Source organism: Heptranchias perlo, chromosome 44 (assembly GCF_035084215.1).
Source record: "Heptranchias perlo isolate sHepPer1 chromosome 44, sHepPer1.hap1, whole genome shotgun sequence".
Taxonomy (NCBI): domain Eukaryota; kingdom Metazoa; phylum Chordata; class Chondrichthyes; order Hexanchiformes; family Hexanchidae; genus Heptranchias; species Heptranchias perlo.
This window is the reverse complement of record NC_090368.1, coordinates 5,294,181-5,321,544: the sequence shown is the minus strand read 5'-3', so window position 1 is coordinate 5,321,544 and position 27,364 is coordinate 5,294,181. Positions and strand designations below refer to the sequence as shown.

The following is a 27,364-nucleotide window of genomic DNA, read 5'->3' as shown; positions in this document are numbered from 1 at the left end:
AAAGCAAATGGTATGTTGGTCTTTATTGCATGGGGTTGGAGTATAAGAGTAAGGAAGTCTTGCTGCAATTGTACAGGGCTTTGGTGAGACCTCACCTGGAGTACCTGTATAGTTTGGTCTCCTTACCTAAGGAAGGATATTCTTGCCTTCGAGGGATTGCAATAAAGGTTCACTAGATTAATTCCTGGGATGAGAGGGTTGTTCTATGAGGTGAGGTTGAGTAGAATGGGCCTATACTGTCTGGAGTTTAGAAGAATGAGAGATGATCTCATTGAAACATATGAGATTCTGAGGGGGCTTGACAGGGTAGATGCTGAGAGATTGTTTCCCCGGGCTGGAGAGTCTAGAACTAGGGGGCAAAGTCTCAGGATAAGGGGTCGGCCATTCAAGACTGAGATGAGGAGGAATTTCTTCACTCAGAGGGTTGTGAATCTTTGGAATTCTCTACCCCGGGGGCCGTGGATGCTCAGTCGTTGAGTATTTTCAAGGCTGAGATAGACAGATTTTGGACTCCAGGGGAATCCAGGGATATGGGGATCGGGCGGGAAAGTGGAGTTGAGGTCGAAGATCAGCCATGATTTGATTGAATGGTGGAGCAGGCTCGAGGGATCGGATGGCCTACTCCTGCTCCTATTTCTTATGTTCTTATGTAGAAGTCCCAAATTTCCAAATCAGTCTCTAACGGGATTTACAGGAAAGCGGAAGCAGAGGATGGCCTAAATGCATCAGAGCAATACAGGGAGGCAAGTCCAGTATTGCTTTCCCAAAGCTCAGGATAATCTATATATAAAAGATTAAAAGCCTTGTGTATAACACTCAAAATGTGACAGTAAGTTACATTTATACACTGTAACACTTACCCCGATAACACTCCTCGGACTCACTATGAGCAATGCCACGGGGGAGCTGCTAGCAATGTAAAATTCCCATGTGCAGCTTGCACTTCCGGTGTCACATTTACTTCCTGTCACGCTTTCTCTGTCACGCTTTGTTGATGACAACCCACTGTCTCACTCTGAGCAACGCTATGGGGGAGCTGCTAGCAATAGATTCTTGTGTGTAGCACGCACCCCCCGGTCAGTGTCACATGTATTTCCTGTCACGTTTTGCCCCGGTTTGTGTAAACCAACATGCCCTCTGGTTCACCCTGAGCAACACCATGGGAGGTTTTTTAGTAAGAGGAAAGCATCCTGAGTCAAAGTCTGTGTGTATGTACACATATATGGGTGTACATGTGTGTGTACATGTGTGTGTACATGTGTGTGTACATGTGTGTGTACATGTGTGTGTACATATGTGTGCGCATGTGTGTATGTGGATGTATGTATGTGCACATGTGTATGTACACATATGGGTGTACATATGTGGATGTACACGTGTGTATGTATGTGTGCGCATGTGTGTATGTGGGTGTACGTATGTGTGCGCACGTGTGTATGTGGGTGTACGTATGTGTCCGCACGTGTGTATGTGGGTGTACATATGTGTGCGCACATGTGTGTATGTATGTGTGCATGTGGGCGTACATATGTGTGCACGTATGTATGCGTATGTGGGTGTAGGTATGTGTGTGCATATGTGTATGTACACATATATGGGTGTACATATGTGGATGTACACATGTGTGTGTACGTATGTGTACGCATGTGTGTATTTGGGTGTACATATGTGTGTGCACGTGTGCATGTGGGTGTACATATGTGTGTGCACGCTTATGTACACGTATGTGTGTGCGTGCGTATGTGGGTGTAGGTATGTGGGTGCACACCTGTTATAACTTGTGAAACCTCATGTAATAACACTTCCCCGCCATCAGATGGCAGAGTTGTACTATTTCATTTACTGCAGATGCTTATGGACGAGGGAGGCCATTCAGCCCCTCTTAATTCATCCATCGAGAACAAGCTAATACTCCCACCATCGCTGCGTCCAGTTGTTAAATTATCCCAGGTTATTTGCCTCCCTTGCTGTACCTGGGAGTCTATTCCAGGTGTCGACATCTCTATGCATGAAGTATACCAGTCTTAAAGTTTTACGAGTTTAAATCTCTTGGCCTACTCCCACTGTTTTAATTTGAAATAGTACTGCAGATTAACAACTTGTGTGTGTCAACTGTGGCTCAGTGGGCAACAATTCCGCCCCCCGAGCCAGAAGTTGGGGGGTCAAACCCCACTCCAGAGACTTGAGCATGTAATCTAGGCTGATAGTCCCAGTGTTGCACTGTCGGATGAGATGTTAAACTGAGGCCCTGTCTGCCCCCTCGGGTGAATGTAAGTGTTCACTTGACATCCCAACACTAGGGGGCAACAAATCAGGAGTCGGACCCTGGCTGATTTAACCCTTCGTGGTCCTGGGAGCACTTGTAGTGCTCCCTACTCCCCTCTCCCCTTACCCCCCCCCCCCACCCACCCCCCCCCAACTGGTTATGATTAACTTAGACCTTTGACTTAAGGTCTGGGGCGACCCGGTTTACATAGAGTTTACAGCACAAAAATAGGCCATTCAGCCCAACTGGTCTATCCCACAGTTTATGCTCCACATGAGCCTCCTCCCACTCCTCTTTATCTCACCCTATCAACATAACCTACCTCGAACTTGATTGATGAGGTAACATAGAGTGTTAATGAGAGCAGTGCGGTTGATGTCGACTTTCTGAAGGTGTTTGATAAAATGCCACATAATAGGCTTGTCAGCAAAATTGAAGCCCATGGAATAAAAGGGGCAGTGACAGGCAACAGAGAGTAGTGGTGAACGGTTGTTTCTCGGACTGGAGGGAGGTGTACAGTGGCGTTCCCCAGGGGTCGGTGCTGGGACCACTGCTTTTCTTGATATATATTAATGACTTGGACTTGGGTGTACTGGGCACAATTTCCAAATTTGCAGATGACACAAAACTTGGAGATGTGGTAAACAGTGAGGAGGATAGTGATAGACTTCAAGAGGATATAGACAGGCTGGTGGAATGGGTGGACACGAGGCAGATGAAATTTAACGCAGAGAAGTGCGAAGTGATACATTTTGGAAGGAAGAACGAGGAGAGGCAATATAAACTAGAGGGTACAATTCTAAAAGGGGTGCAGGAACAGAGAGATCTGGGGGTTTATGTGCACAGGTCGTTGAAGGTGGCAGGGCAGGTTGAGAAAGTGGTTAAAAAAGCATACGGGATCCTGGGCTTTATAAATAGAGGCATAGAGTACAAAAGTATGGAAGTCATGATGAACTTTTATAAAACACTGGTTCGGCCACAACTGGAGTATTGTGTCCAGTTCTGGGCACCGCACTTTAGGAAAGATGTGAAGGCCTTGGAGAGGGTGCAGAAAAGATTTACTAGAATGATTCCAGGGATGAGGGACTTTAGTTACGTGGACAGACTGGAGAAGCTGGGGTTGTTCTCCTTGGAACAGAGACGGTTGTGAGGAGATTTGATCGAGGTGTTCAAAATCATGAAGGGTCTAGACAGAGTAGATAGAGAGAAACTGTTCCCATTGGCGGAAGGGTCAAGAACCAGAGGACGTGGATTTAAGGTGATTGGCAAAAGAACCAAAGGCGACATGAGGAAAAAAATTTTACGCAGCGAGTGTTTAGGATCTGGAATGCGCTGCCCGAGGGGGTGGTGGAGGCAGATTCAATCATGGCCTTCAAAAGGGAACTGGATAAGTACTTGAAAGGAAAAAATTTGCAGGGTACGGGGAAAGGGCGGGGGAGTGGGACTAGCTGGATTGCTCTTGCAGAGAGCCGGCACGGACTCACTGGGCTGAATGGCCTCCTTCTGTGCTATGATTCTATGATTCCTTCCTCCCTCAAGTATTTATCCAGCTTCCCCTTAAACGTATCTACGCTATTCGCCTCAACCACTCCATGTGGGAGCGAGTTCCACATTCTCACCACTCTCTGGGTAAAGAAGTTTCTCCTGAATTCCCGATTGGATTTATTAGTGACTAATTTATATTTATGGCCCCCTAGTTCTGGTCTCCCCCACAAGTGGAAACATCTTCTCTCCGTCTACCCTATCGAACCCCTTCATAATTTTAAAGACCTCTATCAGGTCACCCCTCAGCCTTCTCTTTTTCTGGTACAAAAGTATGGAAGTCATGATGAACCTTTATAAAACACTGGTTCGGCCACAACTGGAGTATTGTGTCCAGTTCTGGGCACCGCACTTCAGGAAAGATGTGAAGGCCTTAGAGAGGGTGCAGAAGAGATTTACTAGAATGATTCCAGGGATGAGGGACTTTAGTTACGTGGACAGACTGGAGAAGCTGGGATTGTTCTCCTTAGAGCAGAGACAGTTGCGAGGAGATTTGATAGAGGTGTTCAAAATCATGAAGGGTCTAGACAGAGTAGATAGAGAGAAACTGTTCCCATTGGCGGAAGGGTCAAGAACCAGAGGACACAGATTGGCAAAAGAACCAAAGGTGACATGAGAAAAAACTTTTTTACACAGCGAGTGGTTAGGATCTGGAATGCACTGCCCGAGGGGGTGGTGGAGGCAGATTCAATCATGGCCTTCAAAAGGGAACTGGATAAGTACTTGAAAGGAAAAAATTTGCAGGGCTACGGGGAAAGGGCGGGGGAGTGGGACTAGCTGGATTGCTCTTGCATAGAGCCAGCTCGCACTCGATGGGCTGAATGGCCTCCTTCTGAGCTGTAACCTTTCTATGATTCTATGATTTTAAAAGAGCCCCAGTCTGTTCAGTGGAATCCCCTGCACTCGACGGGGGTAAATTCGAAGCTAATCTGCGGAAACAATATTTCAGTGAGCGAGCGGCCGATCTATAGATCAGGCTTCCTGGGGAGAGGGTGGAAGCAGTTAGTGTCGATTCATTCAAAGGCAAATTAGATAGATTTCGTTTGGAAAATATGGGGGGATTCAACGTCTGAGTAATTTGAGACATGACCTGTGGGAAGTGGAGGAGGTTCGGGAGGAACAGCTGACTTTGGGTGTAGGGTTCCCAAAGCTCTCTCCCCCACTGGGGGTTTTCCTTGCCTCATGGCTGGGCCTGTTGGAGACGAAGAGATAGGAGCAGGAGTAGGCCATTCGGCCCCTCGAGCCTGCTCCGCCATTCAATGAGATGCCCAGAGATTGTTCGCGATGATTAATCAATGGTTCCATTATCGTGTCATGCGACTATCAGGATGGTAGACGGCCAACGAGACGGAGCTCGGTCTTTTTCCATCTAGCAATTCCCATGCAGAATGTAGATCTTTGAATTCTACTCATTCATTTCGTCTTTCTTGTAAGACATCGCTTTGACCAAGCTTTCAGTCAGCTCTCTTAATCTCTCTCTCCGTTCCTCTCCCTGCACTCTGAAAATCAGTTCTACACAGGAGGCACAATGTAAAGGTAACTTGCTGTAATCCCTGATAGTATTTGCAGAATTGTTTTTACAGTGAGGGACCGAGGCCCACAGAGCGCAGGACACCAGGATTGAAAGGAGGATGGGGAGAAGACGAAGTTAATGAAACCGTATTGGCTAGGTGACACCAGGCTTGTGTTTCGAAAGCTCTTTCGACCATAAGAGATAGGAGCAGGAGTAGGCCATTCGGCCCCTCGAGCCTGCTCCGCCATTCAATGAGATCATGGCTGATCTGAATTTTACCTCAACTCCTCTTTCCCGCCCTTTCCCCATATCCTTTGACTCCCTCGCTGATCAAAAATTTGTCTAACTCGGCCTTGAATGTATTCAATGACTCGGCCTCCACAGCTTTTTGGGGTAAAGAATTCCAAAGATTCACGACCCTCTGGGAGAAGAAATTCCTCCTCATTTCCGTCTTAAACGGGCGACCCCTTATTCTGAGACCATGCCCCCTAGTTTTAGATTCCCTCATGAGGGGGGTAACGTCCTCTCAGCATCTACCCTATCGAGTCCCCTCAGAATCTTGTACGTTTCAATAAGATCTCCCCTCATTCTTCTAAACTCCAATGAGTATAGACCCTAGATTGTAGGAGAGAGGGTGGTATGAGGGAGATGAGTTTAGAGTGGGATTGGGTGTTAGTTTTACATAGACACACACTGATAAAGGTGGGTGTACAGTATCAGACATGAATGAGTTGTTCTTTTATTCCAGTGAGCATATGATAGTTCATTCAAAGAACATCCAAACTTTAGCATGCCTTGTGTTACAGAGTCTCAAGGTATCCCTCCCAGGTCCCTTTGTATCGGTCGACTGCACGATCCAGTATTGGCCGGCCCCCCCCCCCCATGTCGAGGCCCACGCAGCTGGTCAGCGAATCTGCAACGACCCCAATAACCATTCAACTTTCAGGCCGGCCAGTCCCCGACATCCTCTTCTATAGAGTCCCTTCGTCGATTAACTTGTTCAGCCCCTCGCAGATCTTCCGCAGGTGGGACCTGTACGGCCCCTCGGCCCCGTAAAGCTTTGTCAGCAAGCCCTCGTTGGCGAAATGGTTGAAGACGTGATTGATGCGTCCGTGGGATTTGGGGGTCAGGTGGCTCTGCACCAGTTTGAGGAGCAGGTCCCTACAACCCGTCAGGAGCTCGGTCATCACGCTTTGCTCGAAGGTGAACTCCACCTCGTAGAAGCTGATGGCCGTCATGGCCCCCTGCCGCAGCTTCTTCTTGAAGTCCTCGGCCAGGCTCAGCTCCTGCTCGTTGAACTTGTGATGGTGGTACAGCACGCCGATCTTCACCGCAATCTTGATGAGGTTCTTCAGCACCTTCTGCGATTCCGCCTTGTTGCCGGTGAACTCCTTGGACACCCGGTACAGCTCGTCCAGGATCTCACCGCTTGTGTCGTCTATGAAGAGCTGGGCCAGGGTCTTGGACGCCATCCTGCTCAAGACTTTCTTCTGGGCCTTGAGGGCCAGATCCTTGGAACTAAATGACTCCATTCCTGCCGGGCAAAGGGTCAAGAAGAGCAGTATGAGAAACCTGGGCTTCACAAAAGGCCGTTCGGCACATATGGTCGATACCTCCCACAGCCCATGTACACTCTCCCCTATCACGGACTCTCCCCACCCATTTAATCTCCTCCCACAGCCCATGTACACTCTCCCCTATCACGGACTCTCCCCACCCATTTAATCTCCTCCCACAGCCCATGTACACTCTCCCCTATCACGGACTCTCCCCACCCATTCACTCTCCTGACACGTAGTTCTGTAAAAACACTCCCTGATTCCTAACCAACATTCTAAAGTATTTATCAAACCACATGTCTCTTTTATTCAACTCTGGACCAACTCAGAAGTTGATATCCAATCTCCAGTGCTTCACCCAGGTCATCATTCTACATAATGAGTATCGACAGACTATTCTACTATGGAGGCCATCACAACTGAGCCTGACCCTGTCCTTAACCAATACCCACACATGGATTTCCAACAAGGGTCATTGGATAGTAATCAGCGGTGGGAACTTTAGTTGATTTTTCATTCCTTAGCTCAGAGAAAAGTCCATTCAGCCCATCAAAGCCCATTCCCCCCAGTATCCGAACTCACCCACTGAGCCCCATCCTCTCCCATTGAAGTTCCTTCCTCTAGTCCCCTAACTCTCCCATCGAAGCCCATCCCTCCAGTCCCCGACCTCCCCCATCGAAGCCCATCCCTCCAGTCCCCGACCTCCCCCATCGAAGCCCATCCCTCCAGTCCCCCAACTCTCCCATCGAATCCCATCCCTCCAGTCCCCTAACTCTCCCATCGGAGCTCATCCCTCCAGTCCCCTAACTCTCCCATCGAAGCCCATCCCTCCAGTCCCCTAACTCCCCCATCGAAGCCCATCCCTCCAGTCCCCTAACTCTCCCATCGGAGCCCATCCCTCCAGTCCCCTAACTCTCCCATCGAATCCCATCCCTCCAGTCCCCTAACTCCCCCATCGAATCCCATCCCTCCAGTCCCCTAACTCTCCCATCGAATCCCATCCCTCCAGTCCCCTAACTCCCCCATCGAATCCCATCCCTCCAGTCCCCTAACTCTCCCATCGAATCCCATCCCTCCAGTCCCCTAACTCTCCCATTAGAGTAACCAGCAACATTTTTGAAATTCCCTTTTGTTTTTATCTTCCATTTGGCAAATAATTCTAAAGATTTCTCAACGTTTGAGTAAAGACATTTCTCCTAAGATCTGCTTTAAATTTACTTTTCATTTATTTAAATTTATGTCCTGTGGCCCTACTTTCTGGTTCAATTTGAAGTAATAAAATCAGATTTGCCTCAGCTGAGCTCTCTGTCTACGTGTCTGTCTGTCTGTCTATCTATCTGTCTATGTATCTATCCATCTATCTATCTATCTATGTCTGCCCCTCTACCTATCTATCTGTGTCTAACAACACATTTTCTGTCTATTTGTCTATCTATTTTCTGTCTATCTCTCTCCGTATTTCTATTTATCTTTCTATCTATCAGTTTGTATTTCTATCTATCAATCTATCTATCAATCTATCTGTCTATCTGTCTGTCTATTTATTGTTCTGCCGTCTACCTGTAGATCTGTCTCTCTCTATCAGTCTGGCTGTGTACTTATTGTTCTGTCCGTCCGTCTCCATCCATCCCCTCAATCCCCTCCACCGTTCCACATAATCTGGAGTCGTAGAGATGAAGAGCAGCATTCAGATGAGATTGGACAACCCACCACAAACTGGGAATGGATCCACAGAACGCCCCCCCCTACGTCTTCATGGATCAATTGTAGAGTGGGAAAAAGCAGATTTAAATCCTCTGCTTTGCTGAGTTCCTAACAGCCACGCTATGTTTGTAGGCAGAAAGCGAAATCTGCCGAGCAACACCACGGGATATCTGCTAGCACCAAGCAAAATCTGATGAGCAATGCCACGGGGGGCAGAGGGGGGGGTCTGGTAGAACCAAGCAAAGCCTGATGAGCAACGCCACAGGGGGACCTGCTAGAACCAAGCAAAGCCTGATGAGCAACGGCACGGGGGAGTCTGCTAGCCCCAAGCAAAATCTGATGAGCAATGCCGTGGGAGATCTGCGTGAACCAAGCAAAATCTGATGAGCAATGCCACGGGTGGATCTGCTAGAACCCAGCAAAATCTGACGAGCAACGCCACGGGGAGGGGGGGGAGGATCTGCTGGAATGAAGCAAAATCTGATGAGCAACACCACGGGAGATCAGCCAGCACCAAGCAAAATCTGATGAGCAATGCCGCGGGAGATCAGCCAGCACCAAGCTAAATCTGATGAGCAATGCCGCGGGAGATCAGCCAGCACCAAGCTAAATCTGATGAGCAATGCCGCGGGAGATCTGCCAGCACCAAGCAAAATCTGATGAGCAACGCCACGGGAGATCAGCCAGCACCAAGCTAAGTGTGATGAGCAATGCTGCGGGAGATCAGCCAGCACCAAGCTAAATCTGATGAGCAATGCCGCGGGAGATCTGCCAGCACCAAGCAAAATCTGATGAGCAACGCCACGGGAGATCAGCCAGCACCAAGCTAAGTGTGATGAGCAATGCTGCGGGAGATCAGCCAGCACCAAGCTAAATGTGATGAGCAATGCCGCGGGAGGTCAGCCAGCACCAAGCTAAATGTGATGAGCAATGCCGCGGGAGGTCAGCCAGCACCAAGCTAAATCTGATGGAGAGTTTCTGCCAGGCTGCTCCTGTGCCCCACCTGCTGGGCAGCTGAGTGTAACAGCGCCCATGACCAGGTGTAAGGGTGAGAGGCCCCTCTTTCAAGTTATTTCCTGCTTCCCTTTACCCCGTCTGTGGCTGGGAGAGCAGGCAACGCAAACACAAGGCCCCCTCTTAATGCAGCTTTAATATCCAGCTGTAAAGGAGGCTAGGGGGATGGGGACACACATACACACGCGCGCACACACACACACACACACACACACACACACACACAAGGATGACACGTCTGACAACTCAGCACGAGACTGGAAGCACAAATCACGTTCTACCATGGCACCGTGCCAATCCACCATCTCCCGCAGGGAAAACGAGAAAAAAAAACAGTTTTCCAATTTTCCAGGTAGCCATCTGAGGCCTGACGGCCGCTATTCCGCTGTGGAGGGCGTCAAAGCTGGAGGGGGACGGGGCGTTAGGTCCTCATCTGATGTTCGCACTCACTTGCGGCAGGGGTGGGGGTCAGTAGATAACGATCGGGAGCATCAACCCGGGCTGATTTCCCTCCCCTTCCACCCCCACCCCACTCCCCTTCCTAGCCCAAGGGCACTGAGGCCAACGAATCCCCTCCCCCCCCCCCCCCCCCCCCCCCCAACACCCACCTCCCCCTTGTTGAGAACAGCTAGCTCGGCGCAGACTGGGGCTCGGACCTGGAGACTTCCCTCAGCTGTATCCTGCCAAAGCAGCGTTTAATAGGAAATCAAAGACAGTGCCTTGCTACCGTGACCGTCACCTCAGGTGGAGTTTACACCTGGTCCCTTAAACCCGATTGTTACCTTTCAGCATCGAGTTTTTTTATATCCCGTCCGAGAGAGACGAAAAGGGTCTTTGGAAAGCTGCTCGATGGTCCTTGCTAGCTGCGAGTGTTTCTGAGCTGGCTCCAAATTCCAGCTTTGTGTTTGGTGTTTGTGTGTGTGGATATCTGCGCTTTTAACCCAACTGCTTCCCAATAAAGAAAGGACGAACTTGCATTCATATAGCGCCTTTCACAACCACAGGACGTCCCAAAGCGCTTCACAGCCAATGAAGTGTAGTCACTGTTGTAATGTAGGAAACACGGCAGCCAATTTGCGCACAGCAAGATCCCACAAACAGCAATGTGATAATGACCAGCTAATTTGTTTTTTAGTGGTGTTGGTTGAGGGATAAATATTGACTCCAGGGAGAACCTCCCCCTGCTCTTCTTCGAAATAGTGCCATGGGATCTTTTACGTTCACCTGAGAGGGCGGGCAGGACGTCTCATCCCGAAAGATGGCACCTCCGACTGTGCAGCGCTCCCTCAGTACTGCACTGGGAGTGTCGGCCTGGATTTTAATGCTCAGCTCCCTCTAGAGTGGGACTCGAACCCACGACCTTCTGATTCAGAGTGCGCCCCACTGAGCCATGGCTGACACCAATCGGAATCCGCACTGGGATTGCAGTAGCATGGCCCCCAGCTCTCCTCCGTGTATACACTAATTCCTGGCTTTGACAGCACTATGGACTCTTGTTTCTCCATTCATCCAGGGCGGTGATAACACTCCTCTATTAAATCTATAGCAGTAGTTTTGCTCTCCTGGCCGGCCTCCCACCCTCTGTAAACTTCTTGCTCGTCCGAAACCCGACTGCCCCCCCCGCTGTATCCTAACTCGTTCACCCATCACCCCGCAAAAAATCACAGGACATAGACGGAAAAAGACCGAGCTCCGTCTCGTTGGCCGTCTACCATCCTGATAGTCACGTGACACGATAATGGAACCATTGATTAATCACAGCGAACAATCTCTGGGCATCAACTAGTCTCCAACAGACCCAGACATGAGGGGAGGAAAACCCCCAGTGGGGGAGAGAGCTTTGGGAACCCTACTCCCAAAGTCAGCTGTTCCTCCCGAACCTCCTCCACTTCCCACAGGTCATGTCTCAAATTACTCAGACAATGAATCCCCAAAACTGTTATTTTCCGAACGAAATCTATCTAATTTGCCTTTGAATGAATCGACACGAACTGCTTCCACCCTCTCCGCAGGGAGCCTGATCCATAGATCGGCCGCTCGCTCGCTGAAATATTGTTTCCGCAGATTAGCTTTGAATTTACCCCGGCTTCGAGCGCAGGCCGTGTCCCCCGGTTCCATTGAACAGGCTGGGGCTCTTTTCTCTAGAAAAGAGAAGGCTGAGGGGTGACCTGATCGAGGTCTTTAAAATTATGAAGGGGTCTCGATAGGGTAGACTTAGAGAAGATGTTTCCACTTGTGGGGCAGACCAGAACTAGGGGGCCATAAATATAAGAGAGTCACTAATAAATCCAATCGGGAATTCAGGAGAAACTTCTTTACCCAGAGAGTGGTGAGAATGTGGAACTCGCTCCCACATGGAATGGTTGAGGTGAATAGTGTAGATGGATTTAAGGGGAAGCTGGATAAACACATGAGGGAGAAAGGAATAGAAGGATATGGTAACTTTCGAATGGGAATTGGATGAATTCTTGAAAGGGGAGAAAATTTGCAGGGCTGTGGGGGAAAGGGCAAAGGGGGGAGTGGGACTAATTGGACAGCTCTTTCAAAGAGCCGGCACAGGCACGATGGGCCGAATGGCCTCCTCCTGTGCTCTGTGATTCTATGACTCTATATGTTGATAGGGGGGTGAGATGAAGAGAGGTGGGAGGATAGACGCCTAGCACGGACCAGTTGGGCCGAATGGCCTGCTTCTGAGCTGCGAATCCTCTGCACTGTCCCGGACGAGGTGAAACAGCTCGCCAGAGCGGACGTTACCCAGTCGAGCGGCCGATTGAGTCCGAAAGGGCCCAACGTAGGGTTAATGGGCGGTTGGAGACTCTCTAAGTTGCTAATCGTTTCAGCATCCTGTGCAATTTACATCAAGGCACAAAGCACACACCAACACCAAGTGCAGCTCGCACACTGTCTGCAGCTGGCGGGCGGCCCACATTCCCAGCTGTGGAAACCATTAAGGGCTATTGCCGACTAGCGCTTAACACACCAGTTAATCGCATCGAGCCAGCGGGAACGGTGCTTAACCGCTCAGCGACCCCCACCCAGCTGGAGCACATTTCTCTCTCTCTCTCCTCCCCGCTCCCTTCGCCCTCCCCGTTACAGGCAGTGACGCGTACTGCCGGGGCTTCGAGGGTTAAATTACGAGGACAGGTTTGCACGGACTCGGCTTGTATTCCCTCGAGTGTAGAAGATTGAGGGGTGATCTAATCGAGGGGTTTAAGGTGATTAAAGGATTCGATAGGGTCGATAGAGAGAAACTATTTCCTCTGGTGGGGGGAGTCCAGAAGAGGGGGCAGAACCTTAAAATTAGAGCCAGGCCGTTCAGGGGTGATGTCAGGAAGCACTTCCTCACACAAAGGGGAGTGGGAATCTGGAACTCTCTCCCCCCCAAAAAGCTGTTGAGGCCGGGGGGTCAATTGGAAATGTCAAAACTGCGATTGATAGATTTTTGTTGGGTGAGGGTATTAAGGGTTAGGGAACCAAGGCGGGTAGATGTGGTTAAGGTACAGATTGGCCACGATCTAACTGAATGGCGGAACAGGCTCGAGGGGCTGAGCGGCCTCCCCCTGTTTATACGTTGCCCTAGCTGCCTCGCTGATGGAGGCTGACGTTTGTCTGCAAACGCAGACGGAGCGGCTGTTCAACTGTAGGAGTCATCGCAACTCACTCCAGTTACCTCCTCAGCCAACGCCCGCAGACCCGGGTTTACCAGCAGGAGTCACTGGGTGGCGATCGGGGTGCTGGGTCGGCGGGGGGGGCAGGTGCAGAGGAAACCTGGCTGATTTTTCTGATCCCCAACCCACTGACACTGCAGCTAATTGTAGCACCATCAAATAGTTGGTAGCTCTTTTTGCCTCTTGAGTCAGAAGGCCACGGGTTCATGCCTCACTCCAAGACCTCGGCTGACGCTCCCGGCGCCAGTACTGAGGGAGCGCCGCACTGTCGGAGGCGCCGTCCTTCGGATGAGACCTTAAACCGAGGCCCCGTCCGCCCCTCTCGGGCAGACGTAAAAGATCCCACGGCCACTTTTCAAAGAAGAGCAGGGGGGGGAGTTCATAGAATGACGCAGCACAGAAGGAGGCCGTTCGGCCCATCGTGCCTGTGCCGGCTCTTTGAAAGAGCTATCCAATTAGTCCCACTCCCCCCTTGCCCTTTCCCCCATAGCCCTGCAAATTTTTCCTTTTCAAGTATTTATCCAATTCCCCTTTTGAAAGTCTCTATTGAATCTGCTCCCACCGCCCTTTCAGGCAGCGCATTCCAGATCAGAACAACTCGCTGCGGAAAAATGTTTCTCATCTCCCATCTTTTGCCAATTATCTTCAATCTGTGTCCTCTGGTTACCGACCCTCCTGCCTCTGGAAACAGTTTCTCTTTATTTACTCTCTCAAAACCCCTCGTGATTTTGAACCCCTCGATTAAATCTCCTCCTTAACCTCCTCTGCTCTAAAGGAGAACGACCCCAGCTTCTCCAGTCTCTCCAGGTAACTGTAGCCCTCCTCTCCTGGTAAATCTCCTCTTCACTGGCCTGCTGGCACCCAATCCTCCCTCAGCCAGCACCACTCAAAGCAGACGAACTGCTCGCTGCTCTCTGAGCGATGACGCTGATGCAGAATAGCTGTTGCCTTCATAACATCATAAAGAAATTGTAGCGCCTTTCACAACCTCGGGACGTCCCAAAGCGCTTTACAGCCAATGAAGTACGGTCACTGTCGTAATTTGGGAAACGCAGCAGCCAATCTGCGCACAGCAAGATCCCACAAACAGCAACGTGGTAAATGACCCAGATTATCTGTTTTTAGTGATGTTGGTTGAGGGATAAATATCGGCCCCAGGACACCGGGGGAGAACTCCCCCCTGCTCTTCTTCCAATAGTGGCCGTGGGATCTTTTACGTCCACCTGAGACGGGGCCCTCGGTTTAACGTCTCATCCGAAAGACGGCACCTCCGACAGTGCGGCGCTCCCTCAGTACTTGCGTTGGGGAGTGTCGGCCTGGATTTTGGGCTCAAGTCTCTGGAGTGGGGGCTCGAACCCCACGACCTTCTGACTCAGGGACGAGCGAGAGTGTGTGCCACCCGCTGAGCCACGGCTGACACGTAGAAGCCAAGTGCTATCCCTGCCACAAACCTTTGCAGTCAATACCCATTTGCCCTCTCTGCATATTATCTTGTGCATCCCCCCCTCCTGGCAGCCACACTCTGGAATTCTCTCCCCAAGCCTCACTGCTTCCCCCCTCCTCCTAAAAGCCCAGCCCTTTTGGGTCCCCCCACTCCCCCCTCAACACTCCTAATCTCTCCGTCGTTGCCTCACCTCCGTGAAGCTCTCGGAGACATTTAAAGTCCAATAACACGAGGCTGTTGTCCGAATCTAATCGGTGGCCGTACGAAGGCTGTGAAGAGCCTGGCGCCAAAAGGGTTAATAAGAACATAAGAAATAGGAGCAGGAGTAGGCCGTTCGGCCCCTCGAGCCTGCTCCGCCATTCAATCAGACCGTGGCTGATCTTCGACCTCAACTCCACTTTCCCGCCCGATCCCCATGTCCCTTGATTCCCCGAGAATCCAAAAATCTATCGATCTCAGCCTTGAATATACTCAACGACTGAGCACCCACAGCCCTCTGGGGTAGAGAATTCCAAAGATTCACCACCCTCTGAGTGAAGAAATTCCTCCTCCTCTCAGTCCTAAATGGCCGACCCCTTATCCTGAGGCTATGCCCCCCGGTTCTAGACTCTCCAGCCAGGGGGGAAACAACCTCTCAGCATCTACCCTGTCGAGCCCCCCTCAGAATCTTATATATGTTTCAATGAGATCACCTCTCATTCTTCTAATGCTAAAGAGCGTCGATCGGAGGTCGAGCGAGGAGTTGCCCCCCTCCCCCCGCTTGAGCTGCGCCGACATCCTGCCAGATGTTGGAGGCCAGGAGACAGGAAGTGCCACGGCAAAGATGGCCGCCCAGAATGTCTGTGCCGGAAGTCTGGGCCTGACCAGGAAGCAGAAGAGAAACCATTCTGTCAGAGGCTGCGACTGCCCAGCAGGATTGAGATAAACTTTGCTTCAGGGATCCGTGCCAAGTCCCATGGACGTTTCTCCATTTTTGCTCTCTCAATTTATGCCCTGCTTCCCCTCTCCCCCTCCCCCCCCCGCTCAAGGCAGCTGGAATACAGAGGGGGAGGAGGTGATGCTCCAGTTGTGCAGAGCCCTGGTCAGACCCCCATCTGGAGAGACTGCGTTCAGTTCTGGGCACCGCACCTCATAATCCAGGCCGACACTCCCAGCGCCAGTACCGAGGGAGCGCCGCGCTGTCGGAGGTGCCGTCTTTCGGATGAGGCGTTAAACCGAGGGCCCCGTCTGCCCCTCTCAGGTGGACGTAAAAGGCCCCACGGCCATTATTGGAAGGAGAGCAGGGGGGGAGTTCTCCCCGGTGTCCTGGGGGCCGATATTTATCCCTCGACCAACATCAAAAAACAGACGATCTGGGTCATTTATCATATTGCTGTTTGTGGGATCTTGCTGTGCGCAAATTGGCTGCCGCGTTTCCTACTTATCATGAGCAATGCCATAGGCGGACAGCTAGTGTCGTAATATGGAGCCCGGAATCAGGAAAAGGCTGCAGCAGACTGTGCAACGGGAGAGTCTTCTAGATATGTTTAATCGACCTCAACGGGAAAAGATCTAATGAGGGCCTCATGGAGGGATCTCAGGTAGTGAACAGTGTGGAAAAGGCAAATCGAGAACAGTAGGGCTGTTTTTACATAATCACACTCCTGGAGTGGAGCCTTGCCCATCGGGAGCACCAAGAGAAGGCATTTGATAAGGTTCCACATGAGAGGCTAGGATTGAGATGCAGGCAATTGGAGATAGCCTCGTTGAAACTGGCCTATTGTAGCACTCTACTGTGATCAGCTCATGTAACAAAACCGAGGGACCGAAACTTTCAGATAAACTAAAGAGTAGAGAAAGACTTTTCCCCATTTCTAAGCTGGAATCTATAAGGCAGCGTTTGATGGGACAGTGTCGAGGGAGCTTTACTCTGTATCTAACCCTGTACCTGCCCCTGGGAGTGTTTGATGGGACAGTGTAGAGGGAGCTTTACTCTGTATCTAACCCTGTACCTGCCCTGGGAGTGTTTGACGGGACAGTGTAGAGGGAGCTTTACTCTGTATCTAACCCTGTACCTACCCTGGGAGTGTTTAATGGGACAGTGTAGAGGGAGCTTTACTCTGTATCTAACCCTGTACCTGCCCTGGGAGTGTTTGACGGGACAGTGTAGAGGGAGCTTTACTCTGTATCTAACCCTGTACCTGCCCTGGGAGTGTTTAATGGGACAGTGTAGAGGGAGCTTTACTCTGTATCTAACCCTGTACCTGCCCTGGGAGTGTTTGATGGGACAATGTAGAGGGAGCTTTACTCTGTATCTAACCCTGTACCTGCCCTGGGAGTGTTTGACGGGACAATGTAGAGGGAGCTTTACTCTGTATCTAACCCTGTACCTGCCCTGGGAGTGTTTGATGGGACAGTGTAGAGGGAGCTTTACTCTGTATCTAACCCTGTACCTGCCCTGGGAGTGTTTGATGGGACAATGTAGAGGGAGCTTTACTCTGTATCTAACCCTGTACCTGCCCTGGGAGTGTTTGACGGGACAATGTAGAGGGAGCTTTACTCTGTATCTAACCCTGTACCTGCCCTGGGAGTGTTTGACGGGACAGTGTAGAGAGAGCTTTACTCTGTATCTAACCCTGTACCTGCCCTGGGAGTGTTTGATGGGACAGTGTAGACTCATAGAATCTTATTGCGCAGAAGGAGGCCATTCAGTAGAGAATTGAAAGAGCTACCCAATTTAATCCCACTCCCCAGCTTTTTTCCCCCTAACCCTACAAATTAGTCCTTTTCAAGTATTTATCCAATTCCCTTTTGAAAGTTCCTATGGAATCTGCTTCCACCGCCCTTTCAGGGAGTGCGTTCCAGATCTTAACAAACATCTGAGTGAAAAAAATTTCTCCTCGTTTCCCCTCTGGTTCTTTCGCCAATTATTTTAAATCTGTGATCTCTGGTCACCGACCCACTTGCCAGATGAAACAGTTTCTCCCTACTTGCTGTATCAAAACACCTCGATCAGGGCCTCCCCTCAACCTTCTCTGCTCTAAGGAGAACAATCCCAGCTTCTCCAGTCTCTCCACATAACTGAAGTCCCTCATCCCTGGTACCATCCTGGTAAATCTCCTCTGTACCCTCTTCTTGACATCCTTCCTAAAGTGCGGTGCCCAGAATTGTACACAATACCCCAGCTGAGGCCTAACCAGTGATTTGTGAAGGTTTAGCCTGACTTCCTTGTTTTTGTTTGCAATGCCCCAATTTAGAAAGCCAAGTATCCCATATATTTTCTTAACCGCCTTATCAATTTGCCCTGCTGCCGCCAAAGATTTGTGAATATGCACCCCCAGGTCCCTCTGCTCTTGCACCCCCCTCAAATAGCACCGTTTAGATTATACTGCCTCGCCACGTTGTTCCTCTCAAAATGCATCACTTCACACTTATCCGCATTAAATTGCATCTGCCATCTGTCTGCCCATTTCACCAGTCTGTCCCTGCCCTCCTGTAGTCTGCTACTATCCTCCTCACTATTACGTTGCCAAGTTTTGTATCATCTGCAAACTTCGAAATTGTGCCCCCTTTACTCAAGTTCAGGTCATTTACGTATAACAAGAAAAGCAGTGGTCCCAATACTGACCCCTGGGGGACCCCACTGCATACTTCTCTCCGGTCAGAAAAACATCCGTTCACCACTACTCTCTGCCTCCTATCCCTTTTCCAATTACCTACTCGAGTTACCACCGTCCTTTTACTCCACGTGCTTCTATTTTCCGAATAAATCCGTTATGTGGCTCTTTATCAAATGCCTTTTGAAAGTCCATATATACAACATCTACTACACTACCCTCATCGACCCTCCCTGTTACTTCATCAAAGAACTCAATCAGGTCAGTCAGACACGATTCGCCTCTAACAAATCCGTGCTGGCTGTCCCTTACTGACCCATGCTTCTCCAAGTGAGAATTAATTTTGTCCTTGACAGTGGTCTCTAGTAGTTTTTCCATCACTGACCTTAGACTAGCTGGCCTGTAGTTACCAGGTTTATCCCTCTCCCCTTTTTTGAACAGGGGTGTAACATTTGCAATCCTCCAGTCCTCTGGCACCAGTCCCCTATCTAGGGAGGATTGAAAGATTGTAGTCAGAGTTTCTGCTATCTCCACCCTTTGCTTCCCTCAGGAACGAAGGATGCATCCCACCTGGACCGGGGGGTACTTGGTTAACTTTGAGTGAAGCCAACCTATTTAGCATCTCCTTTCTATCTATTTTTATCCTCTCCAATATCTCCACTCCCTCCTCCTCTACTGCGACATTAACCTCATCCTCTTCTTTTGTGAAGACAGATGCAAAGTCCTCAGTCATGCCCTCTGCCTCCACAAGAAAATCTCCTTCTTTGTCCCTAATCGGCCCCTCCGTTCCTTTAATTATCTTTTTACTTTTTATATGTTTATAAAAGATTTGTGGGTACTTTTTATGCCACCCGCTATTCTTTTCTCATAGTCTCTCTTTGCCCTTCTTATATCCTTTTTCAATTTCCCCCCCTGTGCACTCTATATTCTGCCTGGTTTACGACTGGATTCTGCACCAGACGTTTGTCATAAACCACCTTTTCCTGTTTTATTTTCACCTCTATTTCCCTTGTCATCCAGGGAGCTCTAGCTTTGAATGCCCCATCTTTCCTTGGTGTGCACCCGATCTATTTACTAGAACGATACCCGGACTTCAAGGGTTAAGTTACGAGGAGAGATTACACGAATTGTATTCTCTAGAGTTTCGAAGGTTAAGGGGTGATCTGATCGAAGTTTATAAGATATTAAGGGGAACGGATAGGGTGGATAGAGAGAAACTATTTCCGCTGGTTGGGGATTCTAGGAGTAGGGGACACAGTCTAAAAATTAGAGCCAGACCTTTCAGGAGCGAGATTAGAAAACATTTCTACACACAAAGGGTGGTAGAAGTTTGGAACTCTCTTCCGCAAACGGCAATTGATACTAGCTCAATTGCTAAATTTAAATCTGAGATAGATAGCTTTTTGGCAACCAAATGTATTAAGGGATATGGGCCAAAGGCAGGTATATGGAGTTAGATCACAGATCAGCCATGATCTTATCAAATGGCGGAGCAGGCATGAGGGGCTGAATGGCCTACTCCTGTTCCTATGTTCCTATCTCCGCCTTGAAGGACTGCCATTGCTCATTTACTGTTTTCCTGGCCAATCTTTGTTTCCAGTCCTCCTGTGCTCGATCCCTTCTCAAATCACTGAAATTGGCCCTCTCCCAGTTGGGTATTGTCACCTTTGATTTTTCTTTGTCCCCTTTCCGTAACTACTTTAATCCGAATTATATTATGATCACTATTACCCAGATGTTCTCCCACTAAAACACGCTCCACTTGCCGAACTTTATTCCCCAGAACTAGATCCAGCACTGCTTCCTCCCTCGTTGGGCTAATTAATGCTGATTAAGAAAGTTCTCCTGAACTCATTTTGGGAATTCTTCTCCCTCCTTGCCCTTTACACTGCTTTATCCCCCAGTCTATATTGGGGTAATTGAAGTCCACGACTATTACTGCTCGATTATTTTTACATTTCTCTGAAATTTGCCGACAGATTTGCTCCTCTATCTCCTTCTCACTGTTTGGGCGTCTGTAGTAAACACCCAGCAATGTAAAAATCTCCTTTTCTGGTCCTTAACTCGAACCAAATAGATTCAGTCTTCGAACCCTTGAGTATATCCTTCCTCTGTAGAGCTGTAATATTATCCTCCATCAATACCACCCCGATAGAGTAGATGCTGAGAGGATGTTACCCCTCATGGGGGAATCTAAAACTAGGGGGGCATAGTCTCAGAATAAGGAGTCGCCCGTTTAAGACGGAAATGAGGAGGAATTTCTTCTCCCAGAGGGTCGTGAATCTTTGGAATTCTTTACCCCAAAAAGCTGTGGAGGCTGAGTCATTGAATACATTCAAAGCCGAGTTAGATAAATTTTTGATCAGCGAGGGAGTCAAAGGGCGGGAAAGTGGAGTTGAGGTAAAAATCAGATCAGCCTTGATCTGATTGAATGGCGGAGCAGGCTCGAGGGGCCGAATGGCCAACTCCTGCTCCTATCTCTTATGGTCTTCTTTCTTTTTTTCCTTCCCTATCCCTCCTGAATACATTGTGGCCAGGAATTGTTTAGTTGCCATTCCTGCCCATGTTTAAGCCAGGTCACCGTTACAGCCATGACATCATAACTCCATCAGGCAAACTTCTTTCGAACACTCCTCACATTAACACACATGCATTCCAACACCATGCTAGTCGGCTTTGCTTTTTTCCATCTAATTCCTGCTCTTTCAATACTGTTCTTCATGCTGTTGCTGTTTGCCCCTCCTAGTTTTCTATGCACCTTGTCCCTCCTCTCTGCTGCTAAGTCCTGGTTGCCCTCCCCAAGTCAAATTAGCTTTAAGCCAAAGGGAGCTTTACTCTGTATCTAACCCTGTACCTGCCCTGGGAGTGTTTGATGGGACAGTGTAGAGGGAGCTTTACTCTGTATCTAACCATGTACCTGCCCTGGGAGTGTTTGATGGGACAGTGTAGAGGGAGCTTTACTCTGTATCTAACCCTTCACCTGCCCTGGGAGTGTTTGATGGGACGGTGTAGAGGGAGCTTTACTCTGTATCTAACCCTGTACCTGCCCTGGGAGTGTTTGATGGGACAGTGTAGAGGGAGCTTTACTCTGTATCTAACCCTTCACCTGCCCTGGGAGTGTTTGATGGGACAGTGTAGAGGGAGCTTTACCCTGTATCTAACCCGTGCTGTACCTGCCCTGGGAGTGTTTGATGGGATAGTGTAGAGGGAGCTTTACTCTGTATCTAACCCGTGCTGTACCTGCCCTGGGAGTGTTTGACGGGACAGTGTAGAGGGAGCTTTACTCTGTATCTAACCCGTGCTGTACCTGCCCTGGGGGTCTTTGACGGGACAGTGTCGAGGGAGCTTTACTCTGTATCTAACCCGTGCTGTACCTGCCCTGGGAGTGTTTGACGGGACAGTGTAGAGGGAGCTTTACTCTGTATCTAACCCTGTACCTGCCCTGGGAGTGTTTGACGGGACAGTGTAGAGGGAGCTTTACTCTGTATCTAACCCTGTACCTGCCCTGGGAGTGTTTGACGGGACAGTGTTGAGGGAGCTTTACTCTGTATCTAACCCTGTACCTGCCCTGGGAGTGTTTGATGGGACAGTGTAGAGGGAGCTTTACTCTGTATCTAACCCTGTACCTGCCCTGGGAGTGTTTGACGGGACAGTGTGGAGGGAGCTTTACTCTGTATCTAACCCTGTACCTGCCCTGGGAGTGTTTGATGGGACAGTGTAGAGGGAGCTTTACTCTGTATCTAACCCTGTACCTGCCCTGGGAGTGTTTGATGGGACAGTGTAGAGGGAGCTTTACTCTGTATCTAACCCTGTACCTGCCCTGGGAGTGTTTGATGGGACAGTGTAGAGGGAGCTTTACTCTGTATCTAACCCTGTACCTGCCCTGGGAGTGTTTGACGGGACAGTGTAGAGGGAGCTTTACTCTGTATCTAACCCGTGCTGTACCTGCCCAATGCTCACACTGGTAGAGATACATTTTGCGTTCCTCTGCACTTTCATCCCTCGGCCTCACCAGCACACAAAGTTGAGAAACAAAACAACAAAATCAACGAACTGAAAGCCATGGACTTGGCGCTTAGCAGCAGTCGGGGCTCAGGATGTGGTCGCAAAACCACATAGAAATTGTAACAGATTGTCACACGAAGCAACACTTCCACATTTTAATAATTATTTTCCCATATGTAATGCATTTAAAAGTAACACATCAACGACAGCTAATCCTTAACCCTCCAGATTTGGTCTCCAAAAATTGCCATAGTGCCCTAAATTTAGGCTCGATTGCAAAACGCAGGCCGTGAATTCAATTTTTGATAAATCGACAGAAAGATTAGTGTTTGGACGGCCAGAACTTCCCCCCTTCCCCCCCTCCCATGCCAACATTACAGAATTCAGAACTGTACTTTCTCTTAAAAAAGAATAAATTTTAAGCGTCAGAAACGAAACGCAACTTTGCGGCCCGCCACCCATCTTTGACGGCGAGCGAGAAGCGTCCTCTGGGAGGAAGGGCCAAGTTATTAATTGCCTGCCGCGAGATTAACTTCAGACCTTCCGCCTCTGGTTTAGGAGCAACCCGTCGGTCTCTTACCTCGGGATTAGGAGCCCGCCGATGTATTCCACGCGTGACTGGCAAGGCTTCGGAGCATTGGCAGGAAGTGTCCCTTTAAGCAGCCTCCGAGTATCTCACAGCCCTGTCAGCTCTATTCGCCGCTGCTTTCTCTGACTGTTAAGGTGAGACCCGCAGCTAGGCGGCCGACTGCTTCCTCCCAGCGCTGGCTCAGCGCAGGTCCCCTTAATTAAAGGCCCGGTTTAAAGACATTTAAAAAAAAAGGAATAAAATTCTTTTGGCGGTGCAGTGTTTTTCCGTTAACGCAGTCGGAGGCAGGGGTGGGGAGCAGGTTAACCCAACGATGTCCAAACCAGCTTCTCCTCCAATTTGCCTCCCCTGTTCTCCTCAAGGCGCTGACCCTTGCCCCGCGGGGTCCTCCAGTCTGCCACCTTGCCGCAGCGATCGGACTTTCTGCCTGCGGACCTAGACGGGCAGGTTCGGCCGGCTATTCGACTGCGGGAGGGGTCGTCCCACTCCAGAGGCTTGCGCACGCAATCTGGGCTGACGCCCCCAGCGCAGCAGCACTGCCTCAGTAGCGCGCGGCCGGAGGTGCCGTCTTTCGGACGAGACGTTAAACCCCGTCTGCCCCTCTCAGGTGGATGTCAAAGCTCCCCCAGCCACTATTGGAAGAAGAGCAAGGGGGGAGTTCTCCCCGGTGTCCTGGGGCCGATATTTATCCCTCAACCAACGTCACTAAAAAACAGATTATCTGGGTCATTTATCACATTGCTGTTTGTGGGATCTTGCTGTGCGCAAATTGGCTGCTGAGTTTCCTACATCACAACAGTGACGACACTTTAAAAGTACTTCATTGGCCGTAAAGCGCTTTGGGACACACTGATTCTCTCCTCCGAGGGGAACTTCCCTCCGAACCCAGATAACGGGCAGCGAGGGGGGTGAACTCCGAGCAGTTTCCCCGAAGACCGTCTAACTTAACGCTGGGAATCGCATTCCGCAGCTGGCGCTCCACTGCCCCCCCCCACCGCCGCGGGAATGGGAGTCACAATGTTCCACAGAGCGTTGGACCCATCTTTGTTCTCGTCATGTCCTCAATGAGCTTTGCGTCCAGTTCCTGAGGCAGTATCGCCTCCCGATCTTTAATCTCACCCAATGTCCACGTGCGCACGCTCTCCGGCACGGAGAACTGGATTCAGATCAGGAGATCCCTGACTGGCTTTCACTTCCTTAGCTCTGAGGTGCTGAGGTCTTAAAGGCCCCCTTGGTAGGAGATGATGCCTCCCCCGCTCGACTTCCTTCCCGCACCTCCGCCTCAATGTCCTCCCAACAAGATCCCCTGAAATAAGACACAGAAAAAACGCCACCCCCCGCACACACACACACACACACACACACGCAAAGACACGCACACGCTATCATTTTAGCAGATGCCAAGAAACACGCCTCCCAGGCCTTGAGCAAGCTGCTACACTCCCATGGCCCACCAGCGCCAATCTGAAAATGGTTATCGACTCGTGTACAAGAGCAGGCCGGAGTCGGGCGGGGGCCGGGATTCGGGAATAAGTTACCTTTCCTCCTTCCCTACGTGGATTTTGCCCTCAGTGCGAACGGGTATCATTAAAAAAAAAGTCAACCTACCAGACACCAGCCTCCACTTAATACGTCGGGAATTCTTCCCGGCTACAGACGAAAATATTGGAAGCGTAAAGCTGATGTGCAGAAGCGGAATGGTTCTCAACAAAAGAAAAAAATACTTCAGCCCCTTGGCAGATGTGTAGTAGTGGAGAGGATATGGCTTCGTCTCCAAGGGTTACGACTAGGCCTCATTAAGGCACTGTGCAGCTATGTGTAACGCCCTTCCTATCCAGATAAAATCACTTGCTAATTTCACTAAATTTAGATAATCTGTTAGTATAACATTGGCCCTTGGCCTTTAGCATTTCCCAAATTACAACTGGGATGTAGGAAATCCGCCTGGGAATGTTGTGTTTGGTCTGGGCCTTACTGTATGGAAGGGAGTGGGAGTGGAGCACAGATCTACCCTTCCAATAACATCGATTATTCCTCTCCTTCTCCTTGTGTCTATTATATTACTTTTTTTTTACTGCTGTGCTCTTAGCCTTTTGATAGCCACCTGAATAAATGAACCAAAATAGAGTACAAAAGCAAGGAAGTTATGCTAAACCTTTACAAATCACCGACTGGGCCTCAGCTGGAGTATTATGGCCAATTCTGGGCACCGCACTTTAGGAAGGACGTCAAGGCCTTGGAGAGGGGGCAGAGGAGATTTACTAGAATGGTACCAGGGATGAGGGACTTCAGTTATCTGGAGAGACTGGAGAAGCTGGGATTGTTCTCCTTAGAGCAGAGAAGGTTAAGGGGAGATTTAATCGAGGGGTTCAAAATTATGGGGAGTTTTGATGGAGTAAATAAGGAGAAACTGTTTCCAGTGGCAGGAGGGTCGGGAACCAGAGGACACAGATTGAAGATAATTGGTAAGAGAACCAGAGGGGGGGAGATGAGGAGAATGTTTTTAACGCAGCGAGTTGTTCTGATCTGGAATGCGCTGCCTGAAAGGGCGGTGGAAGCAGATTCAATAATAACTTTCAAAAGGGGAATTGGATAAATACTTGAAAAGGAAAAATTTGTAGGGCTACGGGGGAAAGAGCAGGGCGGGGGGGAGTGGGACTAATTGGACAGCTCTTTCAAAGAGGAGGCACAGGCACGATGGGCCGAATGGCCTCCTTCTGTGCTGTTTATCCCCTGCGCCCAGGCGATCCAACAGGAACGGAACCAGTTTGCACCCGTAGACTCGTTTCTTGGCGACAGCTACTGCTTCCCCTTTTCTGTGGGTTGCACAATCAGGTCGAGCTCCGAAGAGGAAATTGAGAGGGCGAGCTGAGTGAAACGTGAAGCTCTGACTGTCTGGGCTGGAGTCGAGAGTTCCTGCTGAAAGCCTTCAGACAGACGACGAAACAGAGGAACTGACTGCACCGCACTCGTAAGCCCCGGGACGATCCGCCGCTCCGAATCCTCTTGTCCTATCTCACCATTTTACTCGCCCAGGCGGCAAGCTATTCGACCAGGGGAGGCGGCGCACCCAAGCTCGCCACCCCCAACGCCAACACCATCGCCACCCTCCCCCCACAACCTCGTCGCCCAGCGCGCACGCACACACACACACACACACCCCCACCCCCACGTGTGCACACGCACGTGCACAGACACACGCGAGTGCACGAACACACCTCACACCCGCTCACTCTCACGGTACAGCAGCAGTCGCTGGATAGCAATTCAGAGTGGGACCCCTGGGTTATCAGCCCCGGCTCACCGGGTAGCACTCTCTCTCTCTCGCCTCCGAGTCAGAAGGTCGCGGGTTCGAGCCCCCACCCCAGAGACTCGAGCCCCATAATCCAGGCCGACACTCCCAGCGCCAGTACCGAGGGAGCGCCGCACTGTCGGAGGTGCCGTCTTTCGGATGGGGCGTTAAACCGAGGGCCCCGTCTGCCCCTCTCAGGCGGACGTAAAAGATCCCACGGCCGCTATTGGAAGAAGAGCAGAGGGGGGAGTTCTCCCCGGTGTCCTGGGGGCCGATATTTATCCCTCGACCAACATCACTAAAAAAACAGATGATCCGGGTCATTTATCACATTGCTGTTTGTGGGATCTTGCTGTGCGCAAATTGGCTGCTGCGTTTCCTACATTACAGCAGCGACCACACTTCAAAAAGTGCTTCATTGGCCGTAAAGCGCTTTGGGACTTCCCGAGGATGCGAAAAGCTCGATAGAATTGCAAGGTCCTTTCTCATTTGGAGCAGGACAAAGATGTAAACCGGGAAGCTCTCGCGATGAAATAGGTTTCGAGAAACTCGCCACAGCGTTCCTGTTGTTTGTGACTCGGTTTCAGTTCAAAACCCGTCAAGCTGACAGGAAGCGGCGAGGAAATTGACGAGGTGCCGACCCGAGACCTGCCCCTCGACTCGATCACCCCTGCCCTCCTCCCCAGTCCAGAACGAACTCTGCCTTCCCGCAAACACAGAGAGAGATGGTCCCTGCTTACCTGGTCTCCTCAGCAAGGGAACTGACAATCCACCGATGGTCAGCAAGTAGAGATAAACGAAATTTATATTAAGGGAGCAGAATCCTCGCCAGCCCCCACCTCCGCTTTTTAAAAAAACACACACACACACGTTTTAAAAACAGGTCCCACTTCCTTCAGGAACTATCAAAAAGTTCTGCTTTGTCACGTGGCAGGTTTTAACGTGACTCCTCTGTGCTGCAGATTTTCGAACAACCACTAGGCAGCGATCCCGGAGATTTAGGGCTTTTCGTTTTAGACGATTGTTTTAATTCACCAACTCCTTCTGTCTCTCCCCTTGCCTTTCCTGAAGGTCGCGACTCAGTCCAGGGGGCAGCTCGCCCCCCTTCCCTCCCCGTCCGCAGTCTGCAGGCCTGACTTTTCAACCACGGAGGGTGTATTGCAGCCAAACAC

The 27,364-nt window shown here is 50.1% G+C and overlaps 1 protein-coding gene across 5 annotated transcripts; it reads right to left on the bottom strand.

The window, feature by feature from the left end:
- Window positions 1–6,030: 6,030 nt before the first annotated feature.
- tnfaip8l2b (tumor necrosis factor, alpha-induced protein 8-like 2b) lies at window positions 6,031–27,099 on the bottom strand. 5 transcript variants are annotated; one of them, XM_067975993.1, is made up of 3 exons: window positions 22,892–23,076; window positions 18,692–18,794; window positions 6,031–6,855 (listed from the first exon to the last, which is right to left on the bottom strand). In XM_067975993.1, the coding sequence occupies exon 3, from the start codon at window positions 6,851–6,853 to the stop codon at window positions 6,293–6,295; it is 561 nt and encodes a 186-aa protein (XP_067832094.1). In that variant the 5' UTR covers window positions 6,854–6,855; window positions 18,692–18,794; window positions 22,892–23,076; the 3' UTR covers window positions 6,031–6,292. The 5 variants fall into 5 exon arrangements, with proteins under 5 accessions (XP_067832094.1, XP_067832092.1, XP_067832095.1 ...); XM_067975991.1 differs by lacking the exons at window positions 18,692–18,794; window positions 22,892–23,076 and adding an exon at window positions 26,933–27,099; XM_067975994.1 differs by lacking the exons at window positions 18,692–18,794; window positions 22,892–23,076 and adding an exon at window positions 24,509–24,615.
- Between the last annotated feature and the right edge of the window lie 265 nt (window positions 27,100–27,364).